This window comes from Helobdella robusta (genome assembly GCF_000326865.2).
Source record: "Helobdella robusta unplaced genomic scaffold HELROscaffold_1, whole genome shotgun sequence".
Lineage (NCBI taxonomy): Eukaryota > Metazoa > Annelida > Clitellata > Rhynchobdellida > Glossiphoniidae > Helobdella > Helobdella robusta.
In genome coordinates, this window is record NW_008703570.1 from 6,642,229 (window position 1) to 6,657,757 (window position 15,529).

General features: G+C 30.7%; 3 protein-coding genes across 3 annotated transcripts; 1 reads left to right on the plus strand and 2 right to left on the minus strand.

Moving 5' to 3' along the window:
- Window positions 1–1,192: 1,192 nt before the first annotated feature.
- On the minus strand, window positions 1,193–2,624 carry HELRODRAFT_159093 (hypothetical protein; the record flags this gene model as incomplete). The annotated part of the gene is made up of 5 exons (XM_009011009.1): window positions 1,193–1,217; window positions 1,270–1,406; window positions 1,487–1,619; window positions 1,977–2,151; window positions 2,423–2,624. 5 exons carry the CDS (start codon window positions 2,622–2,624, stop codon window positions 1,193–1,195), a joined length of 672 nt encoding a protein of 223 aa, XP_009009257.1.
- Window positions 2,625–5,101: 2,477 nt separating this feature from the next.
- On the plus strand, window positions 5,102–7,935 carry HELRODRAFT_159094 (hypothetical protein; the record flags this gene model as incomplete). Its single annotated transcript, XM_009011010.1, has 8 exons — window positions 5,102–5,154; window positions 5,678–5,776; window positions 6,289–6,409; window positions 6,525–6,608; window positions 6,686–6,752; window positions 7,030–7,107; window positions 7,270–7,395; window positions 7,898–7,935. 8 exons carry the CDS (start codon window positions 5,102–5,104, stop codon window positions 7,933–7,935), a joined length of 666 nt encoding a protein of 221 aa, XP_009009258.1.
- A 1,081-nt stretch (window positions 7,936–9,016) lies between these two features.
- HELRODRAFT_62290 (hypothetical protein) lies at window positions 9,017–14,441 on the minus strand (the record flags this gene model as incomplete). Its single annotated transcript, XM_009011011.1, has 16 exons — window positions 9,017–9,227; window positions 9,941–10,034; window positions 10,121–10,163; window positions 10,237–10,425; window positions 10,615–10,816; window positions 10,913–11,009; window positions 11,145–11,182; window positions 11,551–11,666; window positions 11,955–12,164; window positions 12,337–12,404; window positions 12,550–12,684; window positions 13,120–13,273; window positions 13,367–13,441; window positions 13,758–13,845; window positions 13,957–14,162; window positions 14,283–14,441. 16 exons carry the CDS (start codon window positions 14,439–14,441, stop codon window positions 9,017–9,019), a joined length of 2,085 nt encoding a protein of 694 aa, XP_009009259.1.
- Between the last annotated feature and the right edge of the window lie 1,088 nt (window positions 14,442–15,529).

Sequence of the window (15,529 nt, forward strand, 5' to 3'; positions counted from 1 at the left end):
GCGAGCAATGGTATAACGGGTGATTTTGAATTGGTCAATCTAATCAGAAAGAACTAATCTTTTAAGGAAATAAATTTTATAAAATATTACATTGTCTACCTAAAAAACATTAAGTTGTATATGCTAAAAAGCATCTAAATAAATAAAAGAGATCATATTCTAAATTTCTTTGAGAGGCAAACAGCCAGCGAAATAAAAAAAAAAACGAAGATCATTGTAAAAATATGTCACAGGCCATTTTTGATCGTGCAGTTCATTTTATAACAGGTATGCTTTACATACACATATAATGGGTAGGACAAAATTTCAGACACATCATGATACAAAAACAAATAAATAAAGTGATGAAAACGAACAGGTAACGTCCATTGTTTCAAAGAAAATTTACCAAAAAAATGAAAAATTGAGTATGAAAAGAAAGTTTCTTAACAGACTAAATTGTTGATGTAAATTGCAACAAGAATGAAACACAATAAGATCATGTATCTATCAGGAGAGGAAATACGAGTTGTTATCGAAGAAGATGAAATGGGTCCGACTTGAGGTCTTCTTGGCCGATACACATTCAACAAGACAGCTCTAAAAATAAAAAAACTTCAAACTTAAAAACCTTATGAAGCCATTTAAATCATCATTTGTTCAATTTTATTAGCTGTATAATAGCAGCCAAAATCTTTTAATTTTGGTAAAAATTTAAAAAATGTTAACATTAAACTTTACAAATATTGTTTATTTAAGAATTTGTTCATATGAGCAAATATGTACACAAATAATAAACGAAATATGTACACAAATAATAAACGAATATGTCATATAAAGTTACGTTAGCTGTTCAGCGCGCACACACACACACACACACACATACACATACACACACACACACAGTTCTTTTGTTAATAAAATGGGAGTAATATAAGTAGTTTTGCATTTGTTAAAGCTGCTTAACTAAGACCCCAAAAAAGTCATCAGAAGAACAGGCCATGTATGGCTGCTAAAATTAATTAAGAGCATTTTATTCAGACTTCAGAGTTTAAGCTTGTGAAATTCAACGAAACTAACAGAGCACAGGAATGAAATAAAGAGAAGATAGGTGCTAAAATATCTAGGATAAAAACATAACAGCTGAACAATTAATAAGTGAATTAATAAATATCTGATTTTTTGGAGATATTTGTCAATTTAAAAAAATTATTTACAACTGTATTTGAAGAAGTTGTCTATAAAAATAATGTACATAATTAAAATAAAAATTGAATATATATTAAAAACCTGTAATCATGTAATATACTATTGAGGCCATGGAAAGCTCCTTTATTGAAGCCATAAGGTACCACTTTGCCAGTTATCTCAGTGATGAGTTTGTTAGTCAAGACTTTACTGGCCATATCACCAGTCACAGTGTAAATCTAATTTTGAAAGCAAGCCAGGTTTTTACAAACTATAATTATTTTAAACTGCTAACTTAGTATGATATGAGATGGCTTACCACTTTATCATCGTGTGAGTAGACGATGATGATGTCCTCATCACATCTGCCAAGCTTCCAAAGATTTCGTACCATGTGAGCAAACTTTCCTGCCTCCTCAAGCTTCTTCTCATTTTTCTTGCGCCTGTTAGAACTGCCAAAAAAAGTGAAGACTCATGTTTCAAATCAAATATATCTATATTTTTTGATATATTTAACCATGTTATTGTTATATGTTATTAAAGAAATAGAAATATAATGTGCATTGATCAAAATTTCAATATAAAAAAAAGTTTTATTTATTATGACTGCAAGTGCAAGTGTAATATAAGTGATAATTAAATCAATTAAGTTGATTGATACATCCCTGCTTGGTAAGCATTTTTTTATCCTGTGAAAAGAAATTACTACTTTTAATAATAAGCATATTTCTCAATACCAGGTGAATTTGAAATCAGAGTTGGATTTTTAATATAAGTGAATAATTTATTAATCAATGAAAGAATCAGACTTCTGTTCATAATGATCTTCATCGTCCAAACTGCTGGCCAAATCATCATCTGATAATTTCTTAACAATGGCAACACCAACTTTGTAACCACCAGGGTCTTTTGTGCATATGTAATTGCTACAAGGACATTTTGTCTCATGCTTTATTTTCTTTATGATTTCATCCAGTTGGCTAGCTGAAGATAATCAGCAAAAAAAACTCAGATTAATCTAAATTTGAAAAGGTAAATTAATATTTTCTACCACTGTATAAAAGTAATTAATATTTTCTTTGAAAAAATGTTAAACCAATGTACCGTATACTTTGCAATTGCATTATTTTTAAAATCCTCACCTTAGAGTCTAAGATTAAGTAATTAAGACTAAACAGAAAGGTAAATGGTAAGGCCAGAATTATGATATATAGAAGATTTACAGTCTAGAGTTAATTTGAAAATTTAATCTTACCTTCAACATCTTTCAAGCCAAGTATTTTATCAGGATCACAAACAGAAATAGTTTTCCAGCTATCTCGTCCACATAACATTTGTTTATCTTCCAGATGCGGATAGATTAGTGTCCCATCCTCTTTAACCTCGTACGACAAACACAGGGCGCAAAAGATAACAATAAAGCAGCAGTAACAGGAAAAACTATAACAGTTATTCATTGTTGGTCTGTAAATTTTGAAAAATAACGTCAATATTTGCAATTACATTTTTTTTTGGTTTTGAACAATTAAATATAAGAATATATTTTATAACAGCATGAGTTCTTTTCATATTTGATAAAAATATCAATTAAGGTATTCTCATACATAATTACTATCTAATAGGGATGCACCGGATTCAGGTTTTTCAAATCCGGCCGGGGCCGGACTTGGCCGGATTTGAAATTCAAAAACCGGCCGGGGCCGGGGCCGGATTTTAGTTACCATTTTACATACATTAGAAAAAATACTCACATTTACGGTTATCTACATGTTGAACATCAAAAAATAACACCAAGCAAATAGTTATTTAATTCAAATATATGAATAAGTTGTGTGATACGCCAAATTCTGTACACAAAGATCAGCTTATAATTTATGCATATTTGCATAACCCAAGTTAAAGCACAAAGAAAATTGTCCAGCTCACCCCACAATTAGTGATGTTGTAATTATGTGTCATGTATACCTAGCCTAACCTTTAACATACCATGTTCTTAAATTATGTGCTTATGTATCTCTCTCTCTCTCTCTCTCTCTAAATATGTATATATATATATATATATCTTTATATATATATATATATATATATATATATATATATATATATATATATATATATATATATATATTATGTAACTATATGATCGGCCATGTGCTATTATCAATATATAGTATATACATGTACACAAACTCTTTTACACAAAGATCAGCTTATAATTTATACATAATCCATGTTATAGCATAAAGAAAATTGTCCAGATCACCTCACAATTAGTGATGTTGTTATTATGTGTCATGTATGCCTTTAGCTTAGCTTTAGCCATTAACTTATTGACATAAAATTAATTGAATTCAATAAAATATTTTTTTCTATTTCTAACATTTTTAAAAGTTGATAGACGCTTAAATCTGGCCCTAAATCCGGCCACCAAATCCGGCCGGGGCCGGATTCGACCAGATTTGAAAAAAAAGCTGAATTTTGGCTATATAGTACAGTAAAAAATAACTAAATGATTTTATTTATTTTATTTATATAAGTATTATATATTATTATTTTATTATTATTTATTTTTTGAAATGGGAAAAAACCTGATATTCTGCCTCAAACATTTAATTAGAAAATAAATACCACCAATGCCTCTAGCTTCACCAATCAACAAATGTTAACAATTAAATCAGGTTCACCTTTTTTCTATTTAAAAAAATCAAAATTACAAGTTAAAATAAATATGTGAACAAATAGGATCAATGATAAATGACATATGACACATTCCAAAAAAAACTTGCCCATCCATCCTAGGATTTAACTAAAATTGATTACTAAAATTCAAATGTAAAATCTAGATCCTACTTAACTTACTACAACTACTAGCACTACTACTACTACTACCACTACCTCTAATCTCTCTAAATTTAATTTAAAAGTTTAAATGAACCTAACATTTATAATTTACAATTATATCAAAAACAAAATATAAATAATAAAACATTATTATAAATTATACTCTATTCATCATCAAAAACAAAATTTAAGTAATAGTAATAATTAATGTAACTACATGGAACCTTACCTTTCTTGACTTGAATGATAGATATATTGATTTGTTTAGTTTTGAGGTCGTTGAGAGTAATTCTCCGAGATTCTTGATCTCGCCTATCTAGTGATCTCGACTTGACAATGGATTAACATTAAATTAATATTAACTGTTAAGTGTTAATCATTAACATTATTTATCATTAATGAGTTTTGTCTTTTGAGATGATGCATAAACACCTTGTACATACTATACTATTTGACTGTATATACTATATTATTTATATATATGAATATTATTATTACATATTATATATATATATAATTATTTCATGTAGACGTATAATTTATAATTCACAATACAAGTGCGTTGGTGAGCCTAGCTAGCTTTGAATAGCAATAAAACGTAAGTAGGTGTAAAGTGAAACTTTTGACATATCCAAGCAGTTAATGGATTGTTAAGTTAATCGTTAATGCATATGAATGCATATGCTATTTATTTAAAAATTAAAAAAATTGTATTTTACTAACATATACTTAAAAGGTTGAAAAAGGAGAAATCTTTGACGTTACGAAACTTTTACTTTATTTGATTTTCCATACTTTTCATGCTTATTAAACATTTTTTCCCAGTAATTTATTTATTTTTCGCTACAATTTTATACTATTGCCTTGCATGCTGTAACAGTTTCTGTGTTTTTCAGATTTTGGTTTTCTAAAGAATAATAATAAAATACATATTTTTCACATTTATTCTACCGCACAAGTACAAAAATGTGCCACTTGTATGTTTAACAATTTTCATATAGAATCGTTTTGTTTATCCATACTCCAACATTCGTAACAAATTTCTATTTTCATTCGAAACGCACGTACGAATCTTGGCTTGATACAGTTCGTGATGGCCGCGGAGCTTCGAGAAAAGGTAGCCCACATCGTGAAGGGACTTGACAGGTTTGCCCTGTTTCGCTTCTTTTTTACTTGTAAAATAATTTTAGGTATTCGAAAAATTCTTCTGTCTGTTTGCTTAAAAAGTTTAATAGAAAATAAAGGCACGTTGTTCACTTGTTTTTTGTGTAAGTGAAGCAATCTTATAAAAAACAAAATAAAAATTTCCAGTTTTAGGACACATGATATCCTAATTTACTAATATCGTGAAATTTATTTTAACCCTGGTTTCTGTGAAATAAGTACTTGTTGTTTCCTAATAAAATACAAACAAATGGCTGCACACTCATGCGGATCTCATGCAGATAATATTTTAGTGTACTAAAAAGACTAGACAAAGACACTAAAAATTCCAACTAATTTGAATTTGTTTTAATTTTAAAAACAAACGCCTGATGGAAATGTTATTTTCAATAAGGTGTTTATATTTTTTTCAATCTTTTTTATAATTCATTATGATAATATTAAAATATTTTTTAAAATTATGATAATATTAGCACTGCATTTATGTTTTATATTTAAATTTCAGATACAATCCAGAAAATCTTCCCATATTAGAAAAATATGTTGTTCTTACTGCTTCAGAGAATTTATATGATCTGGAAGCCTATTTAGCCGTTTTAAAAACGTTTGTTTATTTTTGGCTGAAATTCTCATTTACTGTTTTTAAACTTAATTATTTCTCTTGAAATTTATAATATAAATAAATGAAATACATCACACAATGCAGAGCTTGCTTTATGTGCTGCAATTAAAAAAACCAAAACATAAGTTTATACCTAAAGATGGTATAATAAAAAGGTTACTTGGTCTTGGTCTAACATGAATAGTTGTAGGCAATTGTGAAAATCTGAAATTGTGAATAGGTTTAAAGGACTTTGCATAAAAACAAACATAGTTGCTAGAATTGATGCAGATTATTGAATCTCACAAAAGTTTCTTAATAGGCTAATGCAGCTGATCGTGTCCCCTTTCCTTGCTCCTTTCCAAAAATCTTTTCTGGTTGGCCATTTCCATTGACTTGGAAAAGAATGCCTATTAGTTAAACTCACATGCATCAAAAAACAGTTTAATTCAATAAAAAAAATTTATGCTGATAAATTTGATCATTTACCTATTGAATCTTATTCGCTTTTCCAGGTATCAGTTCAGGCCAAGTCTATTTAATGAAAATATAGCTGTTTTAGTGTTCTTAAAGGCATTAACAAATTTGCCTCATTCCGATTTTACACTTTGTAAATGCATTCTTGATCTTGGAAAGGTATTTTCATAACTAAAAAACTTTTTTTGGCTTTTTTATATTTATAAAGAAAGACATGACAATGAGGTCATGTCCAACTGATTACTTTTTAAACATGTCAATAATTTTGTACTAGTTGGCCCAACTGATTGAAGAGCCTTTTGCAAAAATATTGGCACTGTCAGAACTCTTGGAAACCTGCCAATTTGATCTTTTTTGGGTATGAATTTATCACCAGTTGTATTTTTTATGTGATCTTATTTTAAATGGACATCTGTTTTCATTTTCAACTTTTAGAATAGCTTGGATGCAATTTCTGATAGACTTCTGAACATCAAAGGATTTGAGGATTCAATCCGAAAATGTAATTCTTTTTTTTTGTAATTATTTTGCTTCTAGTTTAAAATTAACTGGAAAATATTGTCAAAATATTTCAAATATGTCAAAATTGCATTAATAAATTTATTTATTTGCCTTTTTATACCATTACTTTATTTTATTTTTAATTTTTTTCATGTTCAAACATTTTTTGTCTGTTATTTTTTGTTACCATTTCATACTATTGCCTTGCATGCTGTAACAGTTTCTGTGTCTGTCAAATTCTGATTTTTCAAAGAATAATAAAAAATAATCACTTTTAGTTGTTTGCCATGTTATCGGTATCACATTTCAAGTCATAAAAAAGAGTGAATTGAAGATACTTCTTGGTGGTCTAACAGGTATTGTCTAAATTTAAATTTCATTATTATATTAAGACTCATTCAATTTTCAAGAGGGAGTGATGATGAATGAATCAGTAAATAAAATAATAAATCTTCCCATAACACCCATAAATCAATTGCATATCTTTATTCTGGATTAATTGGAATTTTTTTTTCCAGAGTCGCAAGTCAATCAGTGGATAGCAACAAATAAGTGGAAAGATAAAGGGGATGGTTATGTTTTTATTGCTAATCAGGAAGTCAATATAAAAACTAAAAATATCTCGGAAAAAATCACTTTTGAAGGTTTGGATTTAAATTTGTAGGCAATCTATTGAAAGTTTGATTTTTTGCTAAAATATTAAATGAACATTGGCATAAGTTCTATTCCATCTATGCTTTTTTCAACTAAGTTCTAAAATATTTGTCCACGCAATCAAGCCTGATAAAACAGTTCAAAATTTGTAAAATTACGTTAAGTTAATTTTGAACTGTTACATATTAATGAGATGCAATTTATTATTTGTCTTGAATAACAAGGTTTCAAGTTCAACGTTACTTGTCAGCATAGATATATTATACTTATTATTGTATCTTTGGTTTTTAGCCATAAAAAATTATAAATGACACCGAGTTTGAGTATCTTGAAAATCTCACAATTTTCAAGCCCTGTTTGCAAAACTATGATTCTCTATAAAACTGAATGTTCAAGGTATTTTTCATGTTATAGTGATAGAATATGCTGTAATGATTTCAAATGATAAACAGAATGTTCACAAATAAACAACCTACTTAAATCAATTGACAGGTGTGGCTGCGGTCATGCAGTTGGCAACAAATCAATGAAGACAACACTAAATAATTTAACATTTCCCATCTTATAAAATAATTTTTGAGTAATTATTTCAAAATAAAAACGTTTGGAATTGTTGGAATAGTCTATAGGTACATAATTATTTCATTTCGTTAGATTTGGTCGAATATCAGGTAGACAAATTTTTGGACTGTTAATATTTTACACGAAAATTATTGCATCTATCTGCATTAGGTTATGCCGCAAAGCTTTTTGAAATAAACTCGTTCGAAGCGCTGTGCATTAACAGTTCTTAAATGGGAATGATTCGTGCAATAGGTGGCACCTGGCTAGAGTTTTTAGCTAACTTCATTAAAACAACTGAAGATGGCATTCAGCACAGTACCGCTGGATTGACCAGTCTGACTTGCTTGAAATTGTTTAAGCGAAAACTGGTAGACAAATACAAGCCGTCAAATACCCATGATATTCAACAGTGCTCACTTCAATTAATTTTGCTGGTGGGCATTGAGATTTGCTGTGAACATCATAAATAACTGACGTAATTTCAAAAAAGAACCAGAAAGGAATTAGAAGAATGAGAGCGACAATACGGTTCAAGGTCAGGCTGCTTAGGCTTTGTCGCCAAACGTTAAAAGATCTATGATAACCTACACAGGAAATCAATTAGAATGTGTATATTTTAGAATTTATTCGGTATTATATTTATTGGTGGTATTCAAGCATAAAGATGAATATACATCAAATTATTCCAATGAATAATAAAGGGAAGAAAAAGATGTGTCATGAAGAGATACATTTATGCTAGATAGAGAAAAAAGGTAATGAAAAATATTTTATTCGGCCATGTTTTGAACTTTACGAAGAATTTTTTCTTGTATTCCAAAAATTTCTGGTATTAGAATGACACAGTCGTGCACGGTATTCACATACGAAAACATGTAGACAATTTTTTTTCTGTTATTTCTCAGAGTTCGTGAAACGTTAAGGTGATAATCATACATAGATAAGTTGTTGCAGTTCTGATTATATTATATACTATATATATATATATATATATATATATATATATATATAAAGTATATAGAAAATACAAATGATAGTTAATCACAATCACATCCACGGCTCCCAACCAACCCAGGCACGTCCTAAAACATTTGGATCTGTTGCGAGATTCAAAAGGCATTCAGCTTGTTCTTCAAATGTTAAATCACTTTCTTTCATCGTGAATCTAACTTCATGCAAATCAGATGATATGCCCAGTAAAATCTTTTCAGCTTCCCCAAAATTCTTATTGTTTTTGTGACCAGCTTGAAAATCTTGTCTTGGAATTTACAACGGTTTAAAATGTTAAAAAAAATGAGAAAAACATTTGAAACAAATACAAATCAGCGTCAATTTGGTAATGTTTTGCAAACCTAACACTAGAAATTTTAATGAAAATAAGAAATGTATTTAAAGTCATTTGCATATTAAATCTATCCGAAAAACAACAAAGGCGGTTTTCTATAGACTGCCTCTCTTTTTCTTACTCTTTTCTTATTTTTATTTCTAGCACCTGAGCCAAACGTATTACAGCTGGCCCGATTCTAATTTTTAGCTCCCGACCAAGATGCAGCGAGTTTTTTTTCCCAATCCATTTCAACTTTCTTTCTCAAAAGTCCAAACTAGATAAATCTTTTTTTTTACAAATTATCTTTACGCACTTGAATCGCATCCTTTTTTAATTTGGTTGCCAAATTTATCCATTTACTATACCATATTTTTTTGAGCATCTGCATTATAGTCTCCTTAATTTTCTGGAAATGTCCAGGCATTGCTACTATTAAACATACAGCTCTTAAATAGAGTGAAACTATCTGCAAATCAATGAAATCCTTCTATAGTATTTTCTAGATCTACCAATCTTGATCATGTCGTTCTGTCATTTACTGTTACTATCTTTCGGGTACTTCTAGCATGGTTTCCTTAATCATGGTCAGTTATAAATTAGAGTTAATTTTAATTTTTAAAAGACTTGGACTGGATAATAATTACTTTATGATGTAAGAACAGTTATCTCCATTTAATTTTCTTCTAGCAGATGCTATTTTCTCTTTCGGGTACCAGGTAACACACAATTTATTTTCATCTAAAAATAATGAAATAATTTTAAAATTAGTTATATTAAAAATAAAATTAATTAAGATATTTAAATTTACTAAGCGTTAACCCTACCAGTATTATTTCCCATTTTTTCTGACTGCCTCATAGCGTAATACTAAAAAAAATAAAAATTTTGAATGTTGAGAAACGTTTAACATTAATTTTCTATGTTAAATAGAGAGCCATACTTTCCAATCTAATGAGGGCTCCAAAATAAAAACGCCCATGGTGCTCAACAGCAGCCTTGAATTATTTCTAAGGCACCTTAAGGTCTTCACCATAACAGCTCTGAAGGAACCATTCTCCTGGAACGGTTCCATGAATACTTTCATTTGGTTTGTTAGACGGAATGGAACAAGTTCAGGCACAGCTAAAAACTGAAATGTTTTGAAAAAGTTAACCAAAACATCACTTAAACATCATTGTATGCATTTATTGGCTGATGGTTTAAAAAAAACGTTTGTGAATTATAATCTTAAAAATATTTTAAATAGATTATAACAGTTTTAAATATATTGATACATCTGTGTTTAATTTTGAAAGATCAGTAACAGAAAAAAAACAACTTGAGTAGCAATTCCAAAGGCATATCCAAAGTCAATGCCGACCAGTGATCCATCGAGCATGTTCACCATGAAATTAGAAAGATGCCTGTCACCTATGCCAAGAATGTAATGGCAGATGGAAAGCTGGGCATGCGATCTCACAAAATTCCGTCTTAGGAAAAAATATGACTCCAAAGAAGAACTGAGTTTTCTGTAGGCCCGGCTGGTTTATTTTGTGAACGTAGTGTTGTTAGAGGTTTTGAGAGGATCACCAAATTTTATAAAATAACAAATGTAAAAGTAACAAAAATCTATTAACCCAATGATGTTGTGTGGCACTTTGTTTTCAATGCTTCTCAAGTTTTCAATGCATTTCTTCCTTTCAATATTTTTGTAGCTGTCGAAGTAGTCCTTTCCTGAATTTTAAAATGTAAAATGGAAATTTTTTTCGATTTCAAACAATTTGAATGATATAATAGATCATTTCAAAATAAACCAACATTAACTAACAGGCATTAGAAGTTTTATAATAAATTCAAAATAACACCAACCAATAAATTTCTTGTATATAGCAGCAGGACCAAGCAATCTGTTTCATTAAAAATTGTAAACTCGCATAAAATTCTGATGACTTCTGATGAGTTTATTTCGAAACTATTTATAAATTCAAGAACATTGTTAAAATCGGAAACATGAGTAGCATCACATAGTGAGTGGCCAGCGTATGCATATTAACAATCTAAGTTAAATTATAAAACTTTACAAAATAATAATAAAAATGTCACGCGTCAACGTCAAATTAACTAGGTATTCAAGTGGAAATTTAAATGAAGTAACATAGATTAAATGCGTTTTTTTTTATTACCGATTGGCAAGGGAATATAAAAATATAATTGCACGAGTATTAGAAATAAAAATAGAATAAAATTAAATGAAATAAATAAAACGAGGCTTCACTCTGATCTGTAGGCGTTCAATTCATCTTGAGTCATGGATGACGTGATAAAGTTTTTCAGTGTGTTTGTGTCGTTCATCCATTCTATCCATCCTAATTTTGTCGACATTGGGATAACCTAAAATTTATTATATATATTATATATATATATATATATATCTATATATATATATATATGTGTGTGTGTGTGTGTGTGTGAGGGTGTGATTGAGTGTATGTATGTGTGTGTGCGTGTGTTGTGTGTGTTTGTATGTGTGTTGGCCATTTTCGGAAACGAAAAAACATATAATAACTGTAAATGAAACAAATGTTGCACGGAGACTTACAATTTTACATTATAAAATATTAATCCTATAATGGATAATGAGAACAATAGATGGTGAAAACTAAAGGAATAAGAAGTAACCTTGTAGGTTTTCAGAAAGTCGGTGCCTTCCATATTATTCTTGGCTCCATATTCCGTGCTCATGCATTCGTTCATAAGGTGAAAAATGCTCTCTATGCGATCATCTTGTCTCAGGTCCTCGCCATGCTTAACGAGAAAATGATGCTTCTTGTCGTCCGTGCTCCTCACTGTCAACCTTTTGGGAAGTCTCAACGAAGGCAGCACTTTGATCTGATGGCACGTTACGTCATACTGCTATCACGACTCTCAAGTCTTAACTTATAAATGAGATTAAAAACCAATGAAAAGTTATAAAGACTAAGATGAATAATGATACCAATAACAATTCTAAAAATACGAGAATGAAAATCCGATGAAGAGATGGATACAGTTGCAAACTGACCACTTCGTGAAAGCTGGAGATGAGTGCATGTTGTTCCAACTGTGGCTTGCACTTGCCCGAATACTGACCTTTTATTTATTTTAATTTTATTTAAATTTAAATTGTAAAAATGTAACCCATCGTAATTAATTAATTGACATTTTAAGAACATGTGATCCTATAAATTTGCAGCTATTTCCAAATGACCAAATCAAAAACGTGTTGAATGTTAACCTGGCAACTCCACAGAGAAATCATACAAGTCAGCTTTGAAGTTTGCAAGCCACGGTGAGTAACTTTTCAGATCCAGAGGCATCTTTGTTGACTTCATCATCAAAATTAACGATTTGCCATCCTTAGAAAATTTTTCTTTCTGTTGTGGAGCTATTTTCTGTAAAAGTGTTTGTGCATGCATTGTAAATATTGATAGTAGCGTGCATTTGTATGAAATATTATACTAAAAAAGATTGTATTGAAAAAGATTTACAAGCGCCTGCCTGTATTGAGTTATCATAAGAAAAAGCAACATTTAGTAGACAAACTCATGTCTTGCGAAATATAATAACAACATTTACAACGAGCAAAATTACAAATTATCATCAAAAAATAACTATTAAAAAATAGAAGTGAAATTATATTTTCGTAGCACGGATGAAAAAAAGTACAATTTTTGTAGTGTTAAAACAACAGCGGAAATAAAACTTGCGTTATTCTCGCTCGCCTCCTTAATCAACACTTTGAAATAATTAACAAATTCGTTGAGTTGTGATTGATATGTTTTTGCAACACTCAACCAGAGAAAACCAGGTTGAGATGTCATAGTGATGAGGTCATTTGACGGATCATGATAATCATCGTCATCTTCGTCATCCTCACCATCAACATCCATTTGTTCATCACCATGCCTTCCAGGTAAATCATCACCCCCCGTTGTTAAAAGAAATCTTGAATTAAACATCTAGATTGGTAAAAAATGATAAGATCAATCTTCACCGTGATGTCAATGAATGACGCATGAAGAGGTTCAAACGTTGGAGCAGCATGAACTAACCTTCAGAAGTGAAAGCATGCTGTTCTTATCAACAACTTCCTTGCTCAGTGCATTGCATGCTTTTTCCCACCATTCCTTCAACGAGTAATACATTTAAAATAAACTATTCATTAGCGGATATTAATTTAATTTAGTAATTAATTATTCCGACTGATTCGTCGTTAATGTGCATGTAGAATTGGAGGCATGCCCACAAAAGGTCCCTGAGGTTATTACATCGTTTAACTTACTGGAGGTATTCATTGGACAAACAGAAAATCAAACTTATATAACTTTATAAAATTCATTCATAAATAAAACTGGTAAACGCTAAAAATTCGCTGTAAAAATCACAAAACAAATTTTTCAAAATTTTTTAACAATAACAATCAACAAAAACATCAAGAATTACTCTAAAAAATAAGTGTGGAGAGTAGAGGAGTTCCGACTCCAGAATGATCTTCTCAATTAGCGGATTTTTGGACAGATGGAAATTAATCCTGAAAAGTTTATGATAAAACTAACAAAATATAGTAAAAACATTTCGAAAATCTTACATAACAAGATATTCACAACAACAAGCATAAAAGAAAAGAAAATATTTGTCTAACTTATCGCAAAAAGTTTTCCCAGCAATCGAGTGGGTCTTGAAATCCCATCCAACGGAGCTCACTCTCATGGGATACACCAGTGCCTGTGGATACTCCGTAGCAATGGACATGACGACTGAATGGATGCACGCCGATTCCTTCCTATCCAATATGGCCGTCATTTGAGGAATCCAATCCAAAAACATCCAACACGGAACTGTAGTGCACTGCAGACAAGTAAATGTATGAGGTGGCAAACTAATTGTATGCGTATGTGGTGTTAAAAAATTAATTTTAAATATTTCATTCGAATCGAAGTATATTTTAATACCAGGGCATCGACATACTTCAGACTTAAAAGTCTCGACTAAGGATTCGTCGTAATGTTCTCTCAGCACTTGCAGTAGTTTGGGAAAATAGAGTTGTGCCTGTCTGTTGCCATGCTTCATGGATCGCAGGAGAGATGTGATGGCAGTCTGTGGGAACAACTTCCTTACCGACTCCATACCGGATATCATTCCATGTTCTGCTTTTAATGAAATATTGAAAAATTAACCAATTTTGTACTTGAAACAATTTGCACTGGCCACATGCCATCATGCCAACTATTAACTAACAGACAAATGTATAATTAGTAATAAAAAAGACCAACCTTCCCCCAACAAATCCAAATAATTGTCCACGAACAAAAAGAACGCCAAGCAAACGTTCGACAGTTGGACAGTTACATTCTGAGGACTCTGAATGTAACTGCTGTGATCGGTAGCTTTTGATTCTGCTGTCTTTGTAGGAGGTGCAAGTGAGGAGGGCACTGTGCTGTCCATTTGTACAGCTGACTTATAACTGCTGAAACATTTCTCCAAGAGATTTTTTAAACTCTGCAAACATAAACAGATGCAAATATAACGGCATAATAACATCATGTTGAAACATTAAAAAACCCAACGTTGCTTTTGCTATCCGTTCCAGAAATGTTAGCAATGAGCCGCGTAATCGTCTCATCTTCATCATCGTCATTTCTGTTGGCGCGATTGTGGATGACATTGCACAATATATTAAATGAGTTGGCTAGCAAATATTGCTGCTGCTGCTTGTGTCGTTCATTCACAAGGAGGCGACTTGATGAGAGATTATCTGTGGTGTTAAAATTGTGTTCAATACGGAAGTCAGACGTAAAATGTTATTCATTGGAGGTAAACGAACTAAATAATCTGACAGCAAATATATTTAAACAATTAAAAAAAATAGCATCAAAATAATAAAAAATTAATTCTGAAAATAGTTTGGTGTGCCAACTCAACAAATCGACAGCCCCCACGACCGCCTTCACGGTTTCAACATCCTTCGTAGCTGACTTCTCGCAGCGTCTGTGGTGGGTCACTGCATAACATGCAACCCATCTGAAGTGCAAATCTGGAATCTTCGAACAATCCTTTTCAATGTCGATTTGTAATGGAGAAATTATTTTGTTAAACGTTGTTATCTTCAAAAGTTCAGCATCATTGAAAACCGCTTGACACAAAAGTTTAGTAAATAATTATAATTAAAAAATTTTCAAGTATATAAAATAAATAAAGTGTGTCATGATTATTAG